The sequence below is a fragment of the Thamnophis elegans genome, chromosome Z (assembly GCF_009769535.1).
Source record: "Thamnophis elegans isolate rThaEle1 chromosome Z, rThaEle1.pri, whole genome shotgun sequence".
Classification (NCBI taxonomy): domain Eukaryota; kingdom Metazoa; phylum Chordata; class Lepidosauria; order Squamata; family Colubridae; genus Thamnophis; species Thamnophis elegans.
This window is the reverse complement of record NC_045558.1, coordinates 115,313,842-115,336,554: the sequence shown is the minus strand read 5'-3', so window position 1 is coordinate 115,336,554 and position 22,713 is coordinate 115,313,842. Positions and strand designations below refer to the sequence as shown.

General features: G+C 41.2%; 1 protein-coding gene across 2 annotated transcripts; it reads left to right on the top strand.

Moving 5' to 3' along the window:
- The first annotated feature begins 4,102 nt into the window (after positions 1 to 4,102).
- SRRM2 (serine/arginine repetitive matrix 2) lies at positions 4,103 to 21,919 on the top strand. Of its 2 annotated transcripts, none has more exons than XM_032235718.1 (15): positions 4,103 to 4,209; positions 5,754 to 6,026; positions 6,919 to 7,023; positions 7,191 to 7,370; positions 7,754 to 7,831; positions 7,983 to 8,045; positions 8,553 to 8,579; positions 9,057 to 9,107; positions 9,188 to 9,277; positions 9,365 to 9,551; positions 10,023 to 14,884; positions 16,823 to 17,080; positions 18,014 to 18,139; positions 18,253 to 18,369; positions 20,844 to 21,919. In XM_032235718.1, the coding sequence occupies exons 2-15, from the start codon at positions 5,788 to 5,790 to the stop codon at positions 20,851 to 20,853; spliced, it is 6,393 nt and encodes a 2,130-aa protein (XP_032091609.1). In that variant the 5' UTR covers positions 4,103 to 4,209; positions 5,754 to 5,787; the 3' UTR covers positions 20,854 to 21,919. The 2 variants fall into 2 exon arrangements, with proteins under 2 accessions (XP_032091609.1, XP_032091610.1); XM_032235719.1 differs by lacking the exon at positions 4,103 to 4,209 and adding an exon at positions 4,210 to 4,503.
- Positions 21,920 to 22,713: the final 794 nt, after the last annotated feature.

Here is a 22,713-nt window from a genome sequence, read left to right as displayed (position 1 = left end):
TTTTTTCTAAAAGGTTAAGGGTGCAAGGGTCTTGTTAACTTGACAGCTTTAAGACTTGCAGAGTTTCTGAGACAACATTTTGGTTGCTAAGCAAGAGCGTTGTTAAGTGAGTTTCACCACATTTTACAAGTTGGCCATGCCCACCTGGTCACATGGCCGATAAGTCACTCCTACCCGGTCACATGGCTGACAAGCCACTCCCACAAAGCAGGCTACGCCTACAAAAGAGGTTCTAACAAAATTTGAAACCCACCACTGGAATACCCCCAATCAGCTGTTCCAGGCTGCAGGGATTGCCGCTGACCATTGTGTTTTTGACTACATTTAGTATATAAGACGCACCTACATTTTCCGTGACCCGTCAAAAGCGCGTTCCACAAAAGCGCGGTCGCTGAAATCGCGTATGTGACGTCATCACAACGCGACGAAAAAGATCGAAAAATTGAAATAAAAATTAAATTACAGCAACCCAATTCACATAAAGGTAAGGGTTAGGTTAAGGGTTAGGGTTAGGGTTAGAGCGTTAGCGTTACGTTTAGCGTTAGGTTAAGGGTTAGCGTTAGGTTTTTCGTTACGTTAAGGGTTAGGTTTAGGGTTAGGTTTAGGGTTAGGTTTAGGGTTAGGTTTGGGGGGGGTTAGGGGAAGGTTTTAGCTTTATTTTTACATTTTTTGATCTTTTTCGATCTTTTTCGTCGCGCTGTGATGACATCACATACGCGCTTTCGTCGTCCGCGATTTTGTCGTCCGCGGTTTTGTGGTACAACCACATTTATTTTTACATTTTTCGATCTTTTTTGATCTTTTTCGTCGTGCTGTGATGACGTCACATACGCGCTTTCGTCGACCGCGATTTTGTCGTCCGCGGTTTTGTGGTATTCCACCACTGGAATACCCCCAATCAGCTGTTCCAGGCTGCAGGGATTGCCGCTGACCATTGTGTTTTTGGCTACATTTAGTGTATAAGACGCACCTACATTTTCCGTGACCCGTCAAAACGCGCGTCTTTTTCGTCGCGCTGTGATGACGTCACATACGCGCTTTCGTCGACCGCGATTTTGTCATCCGCGGTTTTGTGGTACAACCACATTTTCACCTTCTTTTAGGAGGGGAAAGTATGTGTTGTACTCTGAAAAATATGGTATATCCATTTTGTTCCAGCAAATATAGTCTGTGGTCAATTTTACTAGATACAGGAATGTGCTTATAAGATCACCTCCGACATGACCTGCAATTTATCATACCACCTTGCTCCCTAGTACAGTTCTCCATTACTGCATGATGGGTCATTAATTCACATTGGAATTGTCCCTTCCCAGAGAACAGTTTTTACAAGGAGTATTTTCTCTTTTTTTGGGCAAAAACCTTTTTTACTATCCTACTTTATTCTAATGAATATATACTGAAACTGTTGTAGAAAGTTAGCTAGGAAATATTAAAAAGTTAGCTACTGCTCCTCTCCTAGAAAAATGAAATATTCTAGGAGATATTAAAAAGGCAGAATATTTCTCCTAAAAGAGAAATTAAAAAATCGTAAAGGAAACAGAAGCAAAATACCTCAGCTCTGTTCCCCCAGCCAGTATTTTGGTCCCAGTTTATCTACATTGACAAAAGATTGGGCTAGTCTATCCGCAAAATAAAAGACCTCAGCTCCAAGATGATGGGATTATCCTTCAGGAAAAAGCCATTCAGCCACAATAGGAAATTGTCCATCACCCAGCAAGATTCAACCAAGCCTGGGACACAACAGCCTATAAAGTTAGCTAAGTCTGGCAGCTAATGGGATACATTTCTTGTACAGGAACAGAAAGCTCATATATGTGTGTATATGACTTTAATCTATGGTTTCAAACCCATGTGGTCCTGTTCACCACTAAACCATCCTTTCAAGCAGTCTCTGTGTTTCCAGTGTCTTTCTTCCACCTTGGAACTGAACCCACATAGACATCTGGAGATACCAACGTTTTCCTTTCCTTTAAGTGTGTGTAGAAAGTTAACACCCCACTTCTCTTAGAAAAATGAAATATTCTAGGAAATATTAAAAAGGCAAAATATTTCCCCTAAAAGAGAAATAGAAATCTTAAGGGACACAGAAACTCAGCCCCAGCAGATATTTTGGTGCTAGTTTATCTACGAGACAAAAGACTGGGCCATTTTATCTACAAAAGACCTTCAGATCCAGGGTGATAGGATTAGCCCTCACTCAAGATCCAAACCAGGACAAAGCCATTAAGTCAGAGTAGGAGTTGCCCAAAGCCCCTTCATTACATCACCCAGCAAGATTTAACCAAGCCTGGGACTCAGGACAACCTACAAAGTTACTCCTGCATGGCCACATGGTAGTCTGACAACTAATTGGAATACATTCCTTTCACAGGAAGCAGGTTCAAAGCCCAAGAGACGGTATAAATATATTATGTATATATGTGGTAGTGGTATGGTGGCCTGGGTTGCCGGAACTGGCAGCGATTCAGGCCTGCCATGTCCCTGAAACGGTTCTCTGGTAGCCACTGTCGCTGCCGCCATCTTGTTTTTGACATCTGCACATGCACAGAACAATTTTAATTGAACTGTGCATGCACGTGCTGCACGCATCAGGACCTCAAACCATGTGGTTCTGCTTCACCTTTAAAACCATTCTTCCAAGCAGTTTCCATGTTTCCAGTGTCTTTCTCTCCACTTGGAATTGAACCCAGATTGACATTTCTTCCAACATGCAATACTCATTTTCTCAGATGAGTGCCAGAAACCAGTCCGTAAATAAATAGAAAGGATTTCTCAAAGTTGGCTATATTAACATGATGTATCAAGCTCAAGGGAACCAATCATTTGGTAAAATGATAAAGACAGCTTGTGCGATTTGTTAATAATTCAATGTATCATGAAATTCCATAAAATCTGAGTTGAGCCAAGTGATGCACACCAGTTTAATCATGTTTAGGTCAAACACACCCATTATATTATATCACAAATGGATTTTGTTTGAGGATACGAGGTAATGTGAGCATAGCAGCTTGAAAATAGTTTAAGTAAAGTTAGCACACATGAATTGCTGTATTATTGTGAGACTGAACAACCATCCCACATTTTGACGTCTTCTGTATTTCCACCATTAAGTCTTTTCATTGTCTTGGCAACTCTTGGGCAGTTTAGAATATTTTGACGTGTTAAGAGTTGAGGGGCATCTGGGAGCTTAGGGAAGTCTGAATCCATTTCCTATTAACAGGAAAAAAAAATCAAATTTCCCAGCAGGTCTCCTTATATTTGGTAACGCAGATTTTAAAAATTAATACTACCACTTTTTTTCAAAACGTATCACATCGTGAAACAGAAAACAGCACATATATTTTTAAACAAAATGGAAGAAGGACCGTGCATGATGGGAAAACATAACCAGCATGACTTTCGCTTTCATCCGCCCTCTGCAGCAGTACGGAAGATTTTAAAAAAGTTTTCCATCGGGCTTTACGGGGAATTCTCTCTAGGAAAACAATTACTTCCTTTTTTTTGACTGAGGAAGTGAGTTCGCAATTCCAGCTGGAATGTGTAGTCCGCATATGAAAGTTACTGGGGCGACAACTTTGACAGGAAAAGCGTATGTGAACTATAATTCCCAGCATTCTCCGAAAACCCACTCTCACAGGAACACCGTTTCAGGAACGTAGACACAACGCACATGTCCTCTGCTTTGAAATTCTCGCGAGATTTACACTCCCCTTCAATTCTAATTTAGAACAGCGCGGTGGCTGACGGGACGAACGGATATTTACATTCCCTTTTCCCTCTTCCAACCCCCCGCGATTGGAGCTGTGTTTCCTAAAGTGTCCCGCGTATGCGTCTGTCTGTCAGGCGAAGACGACTAAAGGGCAGGGAGAAAAGCTCGGAGCGAAGCGAGACGAGAAACCGAGAAAATTCGGTCCCGTGGCTCCCTTCTCGCTCCCCCCAGAGCGCTTTAGGAAATGGCGGCCGACCTTCGTGCTGCTTGAAAGGCATCTCGGGACGAGTAGTCTTTATTCTCGTCCTCTGCGGGAAGGGAGGACCTACCAAGCCGTTTTGCGAACTTCACTTCCCATAAGCCAACGGGCGGAGAGGGTTCCAGGCGAGAGCGAATTGGAGGGGACGGGGGGAGGTTCCAGGCTACCTCCTGCCCCCCCTCCCCCTTCCCCTCACCCTCCGCCTGCGCCGCGGCGGCTGCTGCTGCTGCTGCGTCGGGTGAGCGAGCGAGTGGCGCAGGCGAAAGGCAGAGGAGGGATCGGGGGACGTGGGGCTGTGCGAGGAGAGGGACGTGAAGAAGCAGCAGCTTGGAGCCCGGGGTGGCGGGGCAGGCCTGGAGACGTCTGCGGGTGGAGGGGGCAGGGTAGAAGTTGCCTCTGGCACGGGGTGTGTGTATACGTACGTGTAACGTGGGGTGGCCTTTACACGGGTGCTGAAATAAGAGGCAAGCCAGTTTGCCCTTCGTGCGTTCGGAAGGCAGGGAGGACCCTCGAAGCAGCACCAGGGGTAAAGGTGAATCGCGGGCCTCTGCGGGCCTTTGAGGGAGGAGGCCTAATAGGCTGGGATGCTTTCCACGGAGGAAGATCGGGCCTGAGGCGGCAAGGAATTCGAATAGGGGGCTGGCTAGGCCTTACAGGTCGGTAGGGTTGGGGACTTTTCGGAGGGAAGGTAAGAAGTAAACGTCACAACAGATGGCAACACCTACCCAGCCTTTGGCTAAATAAAAAGAAAAAAAAAACCAAATCAGTTTTTGGGCCTGATTAATATGTATAAATGTGGGACCACCATCCAAACCCAGACTGTTAGATTAGTCTAAGGATTTTTTTTAAAAAAAAAGACACCGATCAAGCTGTTTCGGTTATAATGTTGCTAGAGAGAAGACATGGAAATGTGTGTTTATGTTGTTTGCTGACTGAACTGGACTGGAGAGCTTGCTTTTAAAGAGTAGAAGGCATAAACTTACTCAGCTTTTGAAAAGAAAGCAGGATCCTGTAAAGGAAGGAGAAGGATAATGCCGTATAAATCATTATTACTAGTAAATGATAACGATCTAGGGGATAGAGGGTAGCTTTATAGGGTTGTTCAGCCTTAAAAAAGGGAGGGGGTGTTCTATGATAAGCTTATAAAAAGATTAGTGGATGAATTGTGCAGGCCAATTCTTACTCTGAAGTAAGTCCCAGTAAGGATTGCTTCCTTTATTGGGAAGGGGATTTTGAACCGGGACCATTGAAAATAAACCAGATATGTATATAATATAAAGAAGGTTTTTTTTTTTTTTTTTTAAAAAGATGTATGCTTGGAGCACAGGATATATATTAAGATAAAATAGATCTGAATCCAGGTGTTTAGATCTTGATAATAAGGGTGAAATTTGTAGGCTGATAAATAGTTGGGGAGTGGTTGCAGTTGTGCAGAGCATATGAAATTATTTAATAAAAGGGTTCCTTTGGAAAGCATGTGCCATTAAATTCTGCCCCACTGTTAAGAAAATTAAAATATGGAATCTGGTGGTGAGGTATACATTATGAATAGGGAGAAAATAGGCATTTTCCAGGAAGAATAAGAGAGAGTGATAAAATGTGTAACTGTCTGGGACATGAAATGGATTTGAGAATAAGGCACTTTTAACAAAAAGGAAAAGTAATCAGTTCATTAAAAAAGACTGCAGTCTTTCTTGATTGCAGATGGTGGATATATCCATATGGTGATGTGAAAAAAGTTTTCTTTTGCTTTTTCTTCTGCTCTTCTATACTGTCTTTAAGTATCAGGCACCAAAGGTGCTAGTCTGTGAGAGCCATGTACAATGGGATAGGACTCCCCACTCCCCGGGGCAGTGGCACCAACGGTTACGTGCAACGGAACCTCTCGGCAGTGCGTCACAAGAAGGATCGGACTGACTACAAGTCAGAAGAGGAGCTGAGGAAACTGGAGTCATCTTTGGTTAAAAAACCCAACCAGGACATCCTGGATCACGAGCGCAAAAGGAAGGTTGAATTGAAATGCTTAGAACTGGCTGAGCTCATGGAAGAGCAAGGGTGAGTTGCTACAGGATGGTCAAAGCTAAGACATTTTCAAGACATCCGGATGATTGAGAAGAGCAGTGAGAATAATAAGTCAACTAGTAGGAGCAAATAAACGAACAGTGTTATTAGAATATACAGATTTGGTAATGATATGATCAGTACTCTTTGCATTCAAAATTTCTCCCTTCTGGGCTTTGACACAGATTATTATTTATCATTTATTATTTGTTTGAAATTATGAGCAGAACAAGTATTGTAAATATAATATCTATGTATTGGGTAAAGGAATACAGTATTGGGATATTAGCTGTATGTTTTTTTTATGTTCAGTTTTCATTTTGAGCAGTGGAATTTGTTCAGAAAACATTTCTTTATCAAAATTTAAGAATAAAATTTTTACATACTTAGTAGAACTTTGGTTATTACAAGTCTTTTAAAATTTGAGTAATCAGATTTGCGATATACTAGAAATGAAAATGGTTGAAAATAATATGTATACTAACAATGCCTAATATTGTAAACCATTTTTGAATATTATATAGAAATTCATGGTAGTAATATGCAGTAATAGTAATACATAGAATAATAGTCCAGTAAGATAGGCTATTATTGGCCACGTTTTTCAGAGATTAATGGCCAGAAGGCTTAGGAGACTGAATGATTTGTGAAAATGTTCTAAAAGAGTCCAAATAGAAGCAGAATTTGAGATAAAACTTTTGTTTCCATTTTGGTTTTAATCAATATTCTATGCTAAGTAAGCTATGTACTTTCTATAAGGTGAATTCTTGGATATTTTATAATCCATGCATTTTAGGAATATTTTCATAACTCATTGGAGTGATTTAGCTTTTAAATTGAACATCTCTTTATAACCCACTAAATTCTGTTCTGATGCATGCAATAGGTATGGAGAAGGAGAGATTCAGGAGAAAGTGGCCACTTTTCGGATGATGCTTCTAGAAAAAGATGTGGCAGTTATCAAAGAGGGGGAACAACAGCAGAAGTCTAGGTAAATAAGGCATTTGTAGATTTTATGTAGTTGTTTTGTTATGATAGCTACTTTTCATCTTAAGAGAAACTGTTGTTCTAAAAAATATGCTGTGTTTCAATATGCTTATTGATAGATCCTTGTATTATGATATATTTGTTCTATTAATTATTACTTTTCTTTTCCAGTATTACAGAGACTCATCAGTTGGCTGAGGCCAATGAAAAGAAGAATGAGAGGCTGCGAGCTGCTTTTGGGATCAGTGATAGTTATGTGGATGGCAGCTCTTTTGACCCCAACCGCAGGGCCAAGGAGGCAGCAACAGCTGCAATGGCAAAACAACAGCAAGAGCAGCAGAAGCAGTATAGGTAAGAGGAAGTAAATAAGCAAAAAGAGGTGATAAGATAGCTCTGGTTATGTCTCTACAGTAAAAAAAAGAACAACACAGCGAGCTTTTAAGAGACTTTAAAAAGAGAAATTCAAATAAAGTACATGAAATGGAGGGAATATTAAACAAGCATTGCACATGGGCAGTAATATTATATCTTAATGAAACCCCTGTAATTATTAGATAATTCATGATTTTCCATTTTTAATTAGAATTTGTGTATATTTGACTTTTGTGCCTGTGAGATATATTTTTGTAAGAAAAAGTACTGAAAGATAAGATTTATAATAGGTTGCTGCTTATGTAGAATGTTGTGAATTGACATCTGTAATTTTATTTATTATTTGGATTTTGTCTCCTCAGTCTTATTAAAGACTCTAGCAGTTCCAGGTCACCATCTCCAAAACAAAAGAAGAAGAAAAAGAAGAAGGGCAGAGATAGGTGGGTGGGTGAGCCCAAGACACTTGAATTCTTTTTTCAGATTCATTAGATTCAGTCGGGGAGGGGGGAATTTAGATTTAGAAGTAAGAAAAGAAACGCTTATATTTTAAAGTTTCTCAGAAAATGTATCTTGCCCTTTTGGCTTTTCAAGGTCTGAGAGCAGATCACCTTCTCGAAGAGAAAGGAAAAAAAGCTCAAAGAAAAAGAAACACAGGTAATGGGATTGTAGGGAGGTAAAAATGACTGGCTTCCTAGTGTGAGGATTAGATTTTATAGACATCACGTTTTAATTATGACAATGATTTACTATTTTCTAGTGCTATTTTCAAATATATATATTTTGCATTCTTGCAATCTTTTTTTCTGTGGTATAAAGTGATTGTATAAAAATTAGGGGCATGCTATCTAATAGGCTTGTATTTCTCACTCTGTATGCTGCATTTACTTTTCCAGAAATCTGCTTAAAACCATTTTCGATGGGATTCATGGGCAGAATTCACATTTGTAATCCAGCATCAATTTTGAACATCAGCCTTGCCTTCCTAAAGTTATTGGGCATGACATCAGTTTTCTGGTAACTTGGGAATAAAGTCTAATATTGGAACAGGAAATCTGGTGCTGAACACAAATTCTATAATTTGTGTTCATTAGACACACTAATGCCACTGATGGAAATTATAATTAAAAACATCTGCAACATCTGTTCTTTTTTTTATTCTAGATCAGAATCAAAGAAAAGGAAGCATAGGTGAGTCTTAATAACCATTAGCCATTTTAAAAATGTTTGGATGTAGAAAGTGGTGGTTCTTTCTGTTTACTTATTCTCAGAATCACCTAAGCTAGGATGAATTAACTTCAATAATTTAGGGCTCCACAGGTCTAATTTCCAAAGGTGCCTTAGAATGTGTGAGAGTTGCAAATGTAGCACTTGTTTTCAACATCTTAAAACAATGGTGTCTACATGGGATCCTGGTCTTAGGGAAAAGAGGCTGCTTTAAGATTTTGTAGGCAGCAGATGTGTGATCCCATGTATTCTGCAGTGTTTGTAAGCTGCGTGTGTACATCTAAATTTCACATTCTGACTGAATTTGGAGTTGGTGTGTTAGGGACAGTTATTATTGGATATTGCTAGAATAGATGTCCTTTGAAGGATATGAAAGAAACAGAAGGAAAAACAGTAACTGCATACGTTCAAGAATGATTCAAAACAAACTTTTCCCCCCAGATCTCCAAGTCCCAGGAGCAAACACAAATCCAAGGAAAAGAAACGGAAGAGGTAAAAACCACCTATTCTACCTGTGCTGTGCAACTAAAATTGATCTTTTTTGCAGTCAACTGATTCTCATTAACTCTCAGGTCCACCAGTGAGTCTGCATCTCAGAAAGACCGTCGGGATCGCTCTTCCTCCCCAGATGGCTCTTCCTCATCAGATGCTTCCCATAGCAGGTACAATTTGGTTCTGTGTCTTGTAAGTAGCTATTAAACTTGGGCAGACTCTTGTGGATTAACTTTCTAATCATTATTCATTTACAGATCAGGCAGCCCCATTGTTCAAAAAAGGAGCTTCTTTAGACGGCAGAGCAAGTCTCCGTCGAGTTCACGAAAACAGGGCACTGAAGTGGTTTCTAAAAATTTAGGAGAAAAAGAGTGTTCATCTTCTGCTGAGCCTGTCCAGCGAGGCAGGAGCACAAGTCCTCGAGAAAGCAGAGAAAAGCGGGAGGTAAAGAATAATATATGCATTGGAAAAGAGAAACATTTACATAAATAAAGTCACTTGGAACAAAAAGACTTAGGAATACTGACTGGTTGATTAAAATTGGAGAGGAGAAATGATGGGTTCTAAGTTGTTCTTTTAATATATTAAAGCAGTGTTCCTCAAATTTAAAATCTAATTATAGTTTGTTAAACAGTGTGTCCAACATTTTGCCATGTGTAGACTTTTACCCTCAGAATTTTCCACTGAATATACCATTGCTAAGCATTCTGGGAGTTGAAGTCCACACAAAGTCACCCAGGTTGGGAAATGCTGTTGTAAAATGACAGCTAATTAATGAGTTGTTTAGGATTAAACTAGAACCCTAGTGATCTTTTCACTTTCAAAATGCTTGTAATATAGTTGGGAGCTGGCTGCTGAGCCTTTTTGCTTTTCTAAAGGATCGTTCTAGTTACTGTTTTTTATATTCCTGTTTAGAAATTATCCAAGCATTCTCCAGTACGTGAGACCTTTCAGCATTCTCCAAGTCCTTCATCTCCTGCCAAAGAGAAAGAAAGAGACAAGGATAGAAAGTCTGCTCGGCATGGGGGTCGAAAATCCACCCCCTTACTTGAGCATGATCCAAAGGGCATGCATCATTCTCCTGTGCTAAATGATCATTCTCGAGAAAAGCGTCCCACTTCTAAAGAGAAGAGGTCTCCTTCCTGTTCCTCTCCATCCGCTAAGAAACAGTCAGAAGATCGTAATGGGACTCTTCCACCATCCAAGGCTAAGATTTCTCCTGATAGCAAGGAGGAGCTTACAGCTTCCTCATCTACTTCTAAGGCTGTTGAGACCAAATTGAAGAAGATGCCTTGTGAGGACTCTACACCTCAGCGCTCCCCCTCTCCTTCAGAGAGTGGTAGTTGCTCCTCCTCTTCCTCCTCTTCTCCTTCCCCATCAACTAAACCTGCTCCAGTTTCTCGCAACTGTTCTCCAGAGATCCTTCCCAAAAGACAAGACAAAGATAAAGCCTCTACCCAGCGAGAGAAATCTAGCTCATCCCCTGAAATCTCTCGTTCTGGGCAAAAGCAGTCTTCTAAGACATCTCGACGTGAACCATCCAGCACCCCACCAGCTAAAGGCTCCAAATCAAGAGCTAGTCGGAGGGAAAAATCTCTCTCTCAAACACCCACTACACGTAGAGGTAGATCGCGGTCCCGAACCCCACCTAAGAGAGTTAGATCACGTACACGTACCCCACCAAGAAGGGGCAGATCTCGTTCTCAGAGACGTGCTCGATCCCGTTCACGTACTCCTTTGCGAAGGGGACGTTCTCGAACTCCCCAGTGGCGAGGCCGTTCAAGAACACCTCAGCGATGGGGTAGATCACGTTCTCGTACACCACCCAGATGGGGTCGATCCCGTACACCTCAAAGGCGTGGTTGGTCTCGTTCTAGAACTCCTCAAAGGCATGGATGGTCTAGAAGCAGAAATAGTGGAAGATGGGGCAGATCACGAACACCACCAAGAAGAGGGAGGTCACGTTCAAGAACACCAAGAAGAGGCAGATCTAGATCAAGAAGTCCACCCAGGCGAGCAAGATCCCGCTCCAGAACACAGCCGAGAAGGGGCAGATCTAGAACTAGGACACCTCCCAGGAGGGGAAGATCAAGTTCATCTCCAAGAAGAGAGAAATCCTTGATTTCAGCCAGACGAAGCAGATCTGTGTCATCTCCAGATCGGAAAGTTTCCAGAATTACTTCTAGGAGAAGTCGATCAGATTCATCTACAAGAATGAGGGAAAGATCTAGAAAGGTGCTAAGACGTAGTCTTTCTGGTTCCTCTCCTGAATCAAGAAAGTTAAGAGTATCTCCCAGACGTAGTCGGTCTGGATCACTTCCGAAAGCTAAAAAGAAAACTCGGTTGTCTCCAAGAAGGAGTCGTTCAGGTTCTTCTCCAAGGTCAAGGAAGAAAAGATCAAGAACACCTCCAAGGCGCAGTCGTTCTAGTTCTCCAAGAATAAAAAAGAAATCTAGATTAAGTGTCAGGCGAAGTAGATCTGGTTCTTCTCCGACACCAAAAAAGAAATCTAGATCACCTACTAGGCGTAGCCAATCCAGGTCACCTCCACCACTCAAAAACAAAACCAGGCTGTCCCCTCAGAGCAGTTGTGGTTCATCTCCAAGGCTTATAAGGAAGTCTGATGTTTCTTCAGCAGCTGAAGAAAAAGCTAGAAGCACTTCAAAGAGAAGTCGATCTGGTTCCTCTCCAGCACTGCGAAAGAAATCAGAGTCACCTTCAAGACATAGTATATCTGGGTCTTCTCCAGAACCAGAGACGAGATTACCAAGAAGGCGAAACAGATCTGAGTCTTCTCCAGAAGTGAAAACAAAGCCAAGGGCAGGATCATCCCCGATGCTGAAAAAGGAAATGGGATCATCTCCAAGGCAAAGTCGGTCTAGTTCCAGTCAATCATCAGCAAAGGAAAACTCCTTATCACCAATAAGGCGAGCAGCTTCTGAATCAAAGTCTGAATCTCCACTACAGCAAAGCAGAGTTGGAAGATCTGTAGGAACAAAAGAAAAACCTAGATCCCCACACCGAAGGCAGAGCAAGTCTAGATCACCTCCAGCTTTGAGAGAGACATCACTTTCTCCTCTAAGACCAATTGCATCTGGATCTTCATTAGAAATTAAGCAGAAATCTTCTTCACCACAGGATAAATGCAAAAACGATTCTCTGGAGTTAAAGAAGACTAAGTCATCTCCAAGGCAAAGCACATCTGGCTCTTCTCCAGTGACCAAAGAACAGTCAAGATCACCTACTAGGACCAAGTCAAGATACTCTCCTGAGATGACAAAATCTTCACCTTTGAAGCAAGACAGATGTGGACAGTCCCCTCAGGCAGCACAAGAGAAATCTCCCTCCAGGAGAAGTGAATCCAGACAATCTCCTGAACTAAATGGCAAATCCAAAACTCCTCCAAAGCAAAAAAAATTCCAAGAAGTTAAAACAAAATCTGGATCTTCTCCAGGGCCCAAAAAATCCAGTCCTATGGCAGTAATGGAAAGTACTTCACTTCCATGCCAAAAGAGTAAATCAGGTTCATCTCTCTCTGGAAAAGAAAAATTGCAATCTTCCTCAAAACAAATGCCACCTGAGTCTTCACCAGTACTTAAAAAAACAGATATTCCATCAAGGCGAAGTAGATCTGGATCTTCCTCTTCGTCGTCTTCCTCCTCCTCTTCTTCCTCCTCCTCCTCTTCTTCCTCTTCTACTTCTTCATCAACATCTCCAGAAGATGATAAATCTCAGTCACCTCCCAGACTTAGTCGCTCTGCAGGATTGTCAATCAACAAGAATAAATCAGTTTCATCCCCAATGCAAGGCAAAGTATATTCTTCTCCAGAACCAGAGAACAGCACATTTCCAAGTGTTAAGCACAATAGACCTGGATCTTCTCCAGAAATAAGAGAAACTTCTAAAGCTGCAGTGATGGGGCCCAGATCACCTTTAGAGAAGAAAGGGTCTTTTAAAGAGGCATCTCGAAGAAGTAGATCAGGTTCTTATCCTGGAACTAAAGAGAAGCCAAAAATACAGTCTAGTGAGAGCAGTTCAGATTCTTCCCCAGAATGGAAAGAGAAATCTGAGAGCAGATCTGTGTCACCGCTCAGACCAAGAATAAAATCAAAAACACCTCCAAGACGGAGAACATCAAGGTCACCACCTAAATCTAGACCAAAATCCAGAAGTCCCCCAAAGCGTGGCAGGTCTCCACCAAGACCTAAGTTGAAGTCCAGAACACCTCCAAGACGACGTAGGTCTGGCTCATCTCCTAGACCCAGAATAAAGTCTAGAACACCTCCCAGACGACGTAGATCTGGGTCATCCCCTAGGTCACAAATAAAATCCAGAACACCACTCCGACATCACTGCAGAGCTGGGTCATCTCCAAGACCTAGAAGGAAATCGAGAACCCCTCCACGACGACGTAGATCAAGAGAAAAATCTAGAACACCAGTTACAAGAAGACGGAGATCTGTATCACCAGTGAGTCCTAGGCGCAAATCTCAAACACCTCCAAGACGAGGACGGTCCAGATCACTCTCCAGAGAGAAGTCAAGCACCAGCACACATCCACATCGGTCTGTGTCATCATCCTATGGTGACAGGCCCAGACCTTCTTTGCGACAAGGAAGATCTGGCTCTACCTCCTGGAGGAGTCGCTCCCGTTCACTCTCCAGGCGACGAGATAAATCTCGGGGTTCGTTGCAGAGGGAACGGTCAATTTCCTCTCCAGCTAGAAGCCGCTCAAGATCCTCTTCTCGTCAGGAGAAATCTAAACTACTGCACAGAGGTCATTCCCAATCACCAGTACAGATGTTGCCATTGTCCCCAGAGAGGACTGCAACAAGTCGAAATGCATCCCGTTCACCTCCCAGATTAGATGCGTCACGTGTAACAGCATCCTATAAAGGCACTGGGTCCAGAGTATCCCCTGATTGTCAGTCATCTCCTGTGAGGAAGCATTCCAGATCAGGCTCCCAGGAAGCCTGCACATCTCCAGGAAGAAAGTCTCGCTCTCCTCCTGTTCTAGAGAGATATCCCAAGTCTGACCTTCAAGAGAAGCCAACAAGCTCTTCTCTGTGGCATAGCAAAAGCAACATTGCCATTCCTTGCGCTTTAACTCCACCTTGTGAGGAATCTCCTAAATTGCGAAAAGCCCTCTCTCCTGATCCATCTATGCTACATGACTTGCCTCCAGTATCAAAGAATGGTGATTCCATAGCCCTCCGAAACAGCCCAGGAGATAAGAATCAGAGCATGCACCAAGCTATAATGAAAGATGATGCAGGAGTTGGTGCATCTTTGTCAGGGAGAAGCAGTTCTCATGCAGGCTCCCTCTCTCCTGTAAAAGCTAAATTGTCGTCCCGTTCCTCCTCCTCCTCTGCTTCCTCCTCCTCCTCTGCTTCTTCAAGCCCCTTACCAGCATTGATTTCTGTCCTAGTGCCGTCCCCCAAAGAAGAGGAGATTGTATCTGAAGGAAAAGTAGCAGACAGGTCTGAGGGGCACTTACCTACCCTTGAGGCCGAGTCGCAGTTGTCTTCTGTCGCCATGGAGGATGACACCAGGAGCAGCTGTCCCACAGTCCTACAACTTGATCTTCCCTCTCCTCCACCCCCTGCCCCTTCGAAGGCAAAGAGAAGTTCATCTGCTTCATCTACTAGTTCATCAACATCCTCATCTTCCTCCTCATCCTCATCCTCTTCAACTTCTGATTCTGAGTCCAGCTCATCTGAGTCCAGTCCCCATGACCAGGCAACAAAGGATCTTGAGGTTGAGATTGAACCGAAACAGTAAGAACCTTTCTTCTTAATAATCCCTTTTTCCCTCCCATGTCTGATAAACCACTTGCAGTCACTGCCTGATAATACCAACATCCAGTTTATTCATGGTCAGTTAGAATGTATATATGCACATTCACTCATTTTATTCATGTCTTATATCCCTTCTAATCCCAGTCTCCGGAATGACATCTCTGCCATAAAAAGATGTTGCGCATACCCATAGTCTGCAAACATTGTCTCAGATATTCTGTGCAAATATATAAAATAGATACAGGCGTGTATAACGCAACCAATGTTTTTGTTTCTAGTATTGCTACATTTAAAAAATGAAGTTTTGATTGAACTCTTGCGTCAATTGAATTCTAATCTGGTCTCCTATATGAGCCAATGAGGGCCAATGAGCTCTATATTTCTGCTTGGCTGTGATACGGGAGGGAAACAGCTCAAGGAGCAACAAAGTCGCTCTTGAGTCCAAGACAATTTCTGGTGATAGATGATTTCAGAGAATAGGAGCCAGATGAGGAACATGGCTAGTCTGGTATGAGGGATAGCCACTTGACACTCCGTACATGGGGACATCCAAAACTTGCCAGTGTCCATGCAGCTGACTGTACTACTGAGCCTGGTCGCTGTGTATACCTTCCAGCATCTATTTTCCTCGGTTCTCATATTAATAACTGCCAGTTGAAACGTAAGTTTTCATTCATCTCTTCATGTGTTTGGTTTTTTCTTCAATTTTTTTATAGCTGCCCATATCAACCAAGTGACTGTTCAATATGTAGTGTGTAGACTTGATACTGTGTAGAGTAGACCTTTCAGAAATGCTTCTTCATTGGTCATACTTTTGAAAGATTGTAATGATGGCCTTTGTCCACCAGAGGCCGCGTTTGCTTATTTTACTGGGTATGACTAATAGATACTGTACTGTATATTCTTAGAGAATCTAATTTTGCTCAGTATTATCTATATCAGGTTTTGTAGAGTTGTACTGCATCAGAGTATGCCTGCAAAAAATGGATGATACTCTTTTTGCAAAATATATATTTAACAGAATCTAAATGCAGTCTTGGCTTTTGTAACTTTTATAATTCTGCTTTCAAGATAATAGTGTGGAGAATTAGGGTTGGGTTGTTGTTTTTTTTTTTTTTTTTGAAGACTTGGAATAGCAGAGCAAGGAAATAGCTAGAGAATTAATGGGATAGCAAGAGAGCTTGATAGAACCTGTCATTAAAACATTCTTCTATTTTGAATCCTTGGCTGCTTGGAAAGCTGTTTAGTCATGATTACTTTTTGTTTGCAAGAGTAGCCTAAATTCTGGATCTGTTAATACAAGTGACTCATCTCTGCTTCCTTGGAAATGAGTCTCCATGAAGTAGCAGTAGTCTTTATCAGTTGAAAGCCTAAGCTTCTGAGTTCCTAGCATGATAGATTTTTTTTAATTAAAGAAAAAGAAAGTAGTGTGTTACAAAATGTTATCAGTTTCAATTTTACTATTTCCAGTAATGTTTCTATGCTTCTCATAAACCTCAGGAGCATATCTGGAAGGAGGCTGCAATGTGGCGCTTGGTTTGAAATACCTATACATGTAAGGAAAAAAAGAAAAAAAATAAGGTGGAGGATTAGTGTGGTAAGAAGTAACAATGTTACTTTTCTTTGTGGCATTTTCCACTGCTTATTCTAATCAAAGCTGTCATTTTGTGACGCATAAGGTTTCCTTTTATAACTATTTTGTGACTGATAAAAGGCTGAATATGTTGCTAAGAAAAACTTTTAAAAGATTCAAATCAGTTGTTTCCCTGGACTTTTACCATAAACAACATGAGCTGGAAGTTTCTGTGCCCATTCAGAAATGTGAGTTTCTTTAATTAACCTGGCAGAACCTACTTTCCTCAGTTGCCGCCACCCAATCTTTAATTATACCCTCTTCCCTTTACTTTTCTCATAAAGGCCACCAAGCCCAGTGCTGAAAGAGACAAAAAGTGATGAGCAACCTCTAGAAATGGGCAAACGTAAGTGCCGTTCTCAAAGCTCAAGCAGTACAAGCAGCAGCTCTTCTTCTTCGTCCTCATCTTCTTCAGCCTCTTCCTCTTCCTCATCTTCCTCCTCTTCATCATCTTCGTCCTCCTCCACGCCATTGCCTAAAACAGGACTCCAGGCAGTGGTGAAGGGCCCCCTGAAGAAGAAACCATCTCCAGAGAAGAGAAAGTAAGTATTCTGCTAATGAATCCTTTACACCTGAGGCTCAGAGTTCGATTCCTTATTGACAGTGTTGTTGAAGTTTGGAGGTGAACTAGATCTTCCCTTCCCTTCCCTTCCTTGACTTTGCACCCTAAGAAGATAGTTTGTCCTGTTTTCTGAATGTTTAGAATGGCTTCTGGCATAACATGCTTAGTACAAATGTCATGAGATCTTGGGGAAATAGTCCAAGAAGACTGCCAAATGCTAAAAGAGCTGTGAAAGATTTGTGGCACTAGCTATTTTGGGTAGAGGTGTATCAGTTACAATAGGACTGCACATGGTAGGCTGTACCTCAAAGTACTTTTAAAAAATTGCAAAATATTACTTTAAGAATATTTGCTAAGAATGTTGCAGCTTATAACTGATAGTATTTTCATTACAGTATCTTCTTTTGCCATGTTCTCCTATGGACACAGAGGGAAAATTCTTTATACTGTTTTTGATGGTCCTCTTTTTTTTAGAGTAGTGTTTCTCATATTTACAATATTTTTATTAAAAATATTAATATAAAATAAAAATAAAAACAGAAAAAAGGGGGAAGGGAAAAAGAAAAGATAGATAAAGTGAAAGTAAAAGAAAAGGAAGAAATAAAAAGCAGCGATTCCCAGATTTTTTTCATTACAGTGAGATACATAATACAATTATAATATCAACTTTTTACTGTTTCTATTAATATTGAACTACTTAATTGTCAAAATCTAAAATGAATTTTTTTTTTCTCTTGAGTATAAAGTCCCAAAAAGGTTCCAGGCGGACACAAATTATTTATATTCTTTCCCCTAATTAATGCAATTACATTTGCTATCTCTGCCAATCCTTCATCTTCAATCCATTTCTCCAGTTAGTGTCTTTTTCCATTTCTGACCATTTTTTAAAACCACTGGCTCTTTCTATCACAAGGTCACGCAGCCCTAGAAAACCAATTGATTCGTTGAGAGATTCCCGCTCTCTGAGCTACTCCCCAGCAGAACGGCGTCAGATTTCCCCTCCTGCCCAACCACCCTCTGCTCCAAGGGATCGACGTAGGTAAGTCTCTTCAGCAAGTCTTACTTCCCTTGGCTGAGAAATTGTTTAGGATTAGTTCAGAATACATTTAACATTGAATCTAAGTCAGTTTCATACCCTGATTCTCTATGCAGAGACAGATCTAGGGAGAGGTCCCTGCAGAGAAACAGACGAAGCATCAGCAGGTCTCCAGGGCGAAAACGGCGACGCAAATCTCCCAGTCCCCGAGCTCCTCGTCGCAGAACTTCAAGGTAACGAGCATGACTTGCTAGTTTTAGAAATACCTAACAATTGCTAAAAGTCCTATTAAATGTAACGATTCAATTGACTTGACTGCACTTACTATAGTTTTGTTATTTCTGACACTGTGTTCCTACTCATTTCCTGAAGGTATGGTGAAATTGTGCTAGTGTTTTTAATCCTAAAATCTCCAGCTTGAAGTCTGTGAATTCTTCTCACTTACATCTAGATATAAATAAACAATTTGCTTCAAATAAATTGCCAGAGCACCAGTATCATCTTTATTTCCATGAGCATTATTTGTTTAGTGGGCCTGTCTGAAAAAGAAGAAGCTAAGATGAGATAATGATGGATAGAATGTCCTTGGTTAGACTGGAAATCAAAGAGGGTTATCTTGCTAATTTCTTTTCTAGTAAATGGCTAATTTGTTACTATACACACTATGTTTCTTATCCACTTGCTCTCTGAAATTTAAGCTCTCTTGCCAACCTAAGGCAGCTGGGGACTCTGTTAATTTCAAAGTGTGCTGTCCTGCTCTCACTGGTTTAATGCGTTTATGAATATTTCCCCCACATCTGCCTTCACCAAAAACCCAGAACTGTACCAGTTAAGCCCAGCCACAAGCAGACCAATGCTAATCCACAGACAAATGGCCAATGAGTCCACAAGGCATTTGAAAGATTCCTAATCAAAATAAACCCACCAGACAAAATTAAATCCATAATACAAGAGGGTTCACAAGGCACAATCCAAGTCAAGGCGTCAATCCAGAGTGAGGCAAGAATCACGACAAGCAGAAAATACACAGCTAAGAAATGAACACATTGTTCCTAGCATCACTTCCATCTGTCTGTTGTGTTAAATAACCAGCTTCCAGTGCAGCCCATCCAGAAGGGCAAGGCTTTCTCCTTGCGAGTAATCTGGCTGACCTTCTCTGCCCTGCGTGTTCTTGGATGAGATGCAGAAGGCAGTTCCTCTTCCTCATCACTGACTGGCAGCAGCTCCATATTTTCACCACCTGAAGCCTTAGGGCTGTCTTGACGCAGCTGTACTTGAGCCAAATCCCTCTTAGACGGCTGCTTGGAGCCATTTACCAACTCCCCTCCAGACATGCCTGGAAGTGGTTTGTCTCCCTCTGAGCTTGATATCTGGGGAACCATCTGGAGGAGTCATCACACAAAGTGGAGTCCTTAGTCTGAACACATCCCATTTTCAGAAAATGCTCCGCTTCATTTCCTGATTGATTTGGTGAGATCCAGAGAGCTAAAGATGAAGCATTTATTCCTTTGTTCTCTTGAAACTTATCAGAGCTGACTTCTTAAATTCTGTAAGACCTGACATAATAAGCTTCCATAATAAACTCCACTCATTTTCTGCCCTTGCACTTGTAATCTAAAAATACACACAGAAAAGGGGATGAGAAGCAAAAATGAGAAGGCGACAATTTATACATAATATTTTATGGTTCTTAGAATAGTCTGGTATGATAAAAATTTAGAGGACTTCAATGATACTTTCTTTCTCTTTATGGAAAAGAGCAAATACAGGTAGTCCTCCACTTACAACAATTTGTTTAGTGAACGTTCAAAGTTACAACAGCATTGAAAAAAGTGACATAACCATTTTTCACATTTATGACCGTTGCAGCATCCCTATGGTTATGGTGTTTACATTTGGATGCTTGACAACTGGTTTATATTTCTGACAATTGCAGTGTCCCAGGATCATGTGATTCCCTTTTGCAACCTTCTGATAAGCAAAGTCAATTGGGAAACCAGATTCATTTAACAACCATGTGACTAACTTTAACAACTGTAGTGATTCACTTAACAAATGCAGCAAGAAAAGTCATTAAATGGGACAAATTCAATTAACAGGTTTCTCACTTAGCAACATAAATTTTGGGTTCAATTGTGATTGTAAATCAAAGATTCCTTATATTCCTGTTGTTATTTCCAAAGGGTAGTTGATTCCTTTTTTAATGACGGTATCCAAAGGCCAGTAATTAGTGGCAGTAATGGGTGAAGGTGGTAGTTTCTGGTGCTAGTTGCCACTTTAGTAATTATTGGTTATTTTTCCTCAACTTGGAGAAGTAAAGGAGAAGACTTGCCTTTTACATACTGTTGAGGAAATTTGCTATAATTTATTTCTCTGTCCTGTATATGTGGATTTTAAGTATATGGAAGTCATTATATTAATCTGTTTTCATCCTTAGTACATTGGAAATACATTGTGCTCTTAAAATTGTTCCAATCGTGGCATTATACATTTCAATATATACACTTCCCCCCCCTCTTTGAATTTCCTTTTTTTCTCCTCAGTCATGATCTTTGCACCAGTTGTTTTTCAGTGGTCATGTTTCCTTAATACAATCAACTTTAAAATATTTGTAGATAGTTATACTGATCACTAAGAAGTTAGTTGACAAGAGGTTACCAACTTGTTTTGCATTGCTTAATTTTTTCTCCTCCCTTTTCTCCCCAAGGTCCCCGTAAGCCTTTTGGAGAGCGGAAAGTCCTTGTCCTCGCAACCACAGACTGCGCCACCCCCAGCCTCCAGTGCTGTTCCAGGTGGGAGCCCCCCCACCTCCTGATGTCCACTGGAAACCAGTGTGTTTGCATGAGGGGGGGAGTGGAGGTCTCTTCATTTGCCATCACCTTTATATTCTCATTAGTTTTTTCTTTTACTGTCCCTGTCTTTATTGCCCGCCATTTGTCGGCAGCTACATTCCCCTTGTCCCTGGACATTCTGCTCAACACCCACCAGGATCTGCAACCTCTATGCTCCTCTTCCTCTTCTTTCAACAGTTGGTGATGTTTATTTGATTCCCCCCCCCCTCCAGTGAGCATTTTTTTTCCTGTGCATTTTGCAGCTAAAATCTTTACTTCTGTGTTTTGAGAGAGCTGTCTCATTTTTGTTGATTTAGACATAAAAGGTTTTTAAACAAACCACACAAATGGGTGGGTGGGAAGTAGAGGGATATGTGATCTAATCTGTTTGATTTAGTGTTTCTCAGATCCCCCCTCCCCCTTTGAAATGGTGGAGGGCTGTAATAAAAAGTTGGAGTGCATGTTACCAACCCAGAATTAGATGGAAGGCAGTGCTATTTAGTAGCTCCTTCTTCTGTTCCCCACTGTTTCTATCAAGCTTTTCTGAAGAAAAGCAGGCAGTTTCTGTCAGTAGCCTGTGACAGTGGAGTCGATTCTTGGTGGTGGCAAACTTGAGGGTTAAACTATTCCTGCTCCTCCTCCTCCCCCAGAACAAAACAAATTTAATATGCAGTGCTCTTTTTCCTTTTTATTCCTCCCTCAAAAGAGACTATTTCATATTGATCAGCTGAGCCAGGTCATGAGGGGTTAAGTTTGGAACTGGAACAGGGGCATTCAGGCATTCTAGGGGGGGAAGGTGACTGAAATTTTGCTGAGAAGAAGCTGAGAAACCCTAAATCAGGGAGGGTGGGAACAGAAGTTTCTTCATATTTCTTAAAAGCATTTAATTTTTTTTGATATGTACAGCAAGGAGATTTTTTCTGTCAAATAAACTTATGAAATGCAAAATCTGTTGCTGAGTCAGAATTTTCTCTTAAGTCTGGTCAAAGGAGATCTTCAATTAAATACGTAGGCTTTTCAACATTACTTTTGCTTCTTTCTCTATTCAGTGCTTTTGATTTGTTTCAAGGATGAACGAATGATTAGAATAAAAGTACCTAAGTCTCATCTATTTAGAACACGTGCATGCACACCTTTCTCTATTCAATCTGCTGAAGATTGTTAACTAACACAAAATAAAAGATTTTCCTTGTTCAGTTCACTGTCCAACTCCAGGGGGCAGCGCTCATCTCCGTTCCTTAGCCAAGGGAGCCAGTGTTACCCAAAGACATTTACATGATCATGTGTCCAGCATGACTATATGCTGAAGCACACGGAACGCTGTTACCTTCCCAATGAATCCCTTATTTATCTATCCCCATTTGCATGCTTTTGAACTGCTAGGTGGGCAGGAGCTGCAGCAAGTAATGGGCGTTCACCCCGTCACGTATCACTCAAGTCTCGAATCTGAACTGTCAGCTTTTCACTTGACAAGCTCAGCATCATTAATCGTTGAGCCACTATGGTTAAACTAAATCCAAAAGTCCCTTAGTAACCTAAAAGCTCTTAAACCTAAACTTTTTGAATTCTTTTTGTTTGGGCAGAGTTAATAATAGTGTCCAAACTACTTCCCTTTCAAATAGAAAAAACTTTCAAGCAGACTGCAATATACCTTATTTGTACCTATAGCGTGTAATTAGATACGCATAGAGAAATTTTATTTTTCTTTTTGAAAATCACTGTTCGTTTGTGCATTTGAAACATTAC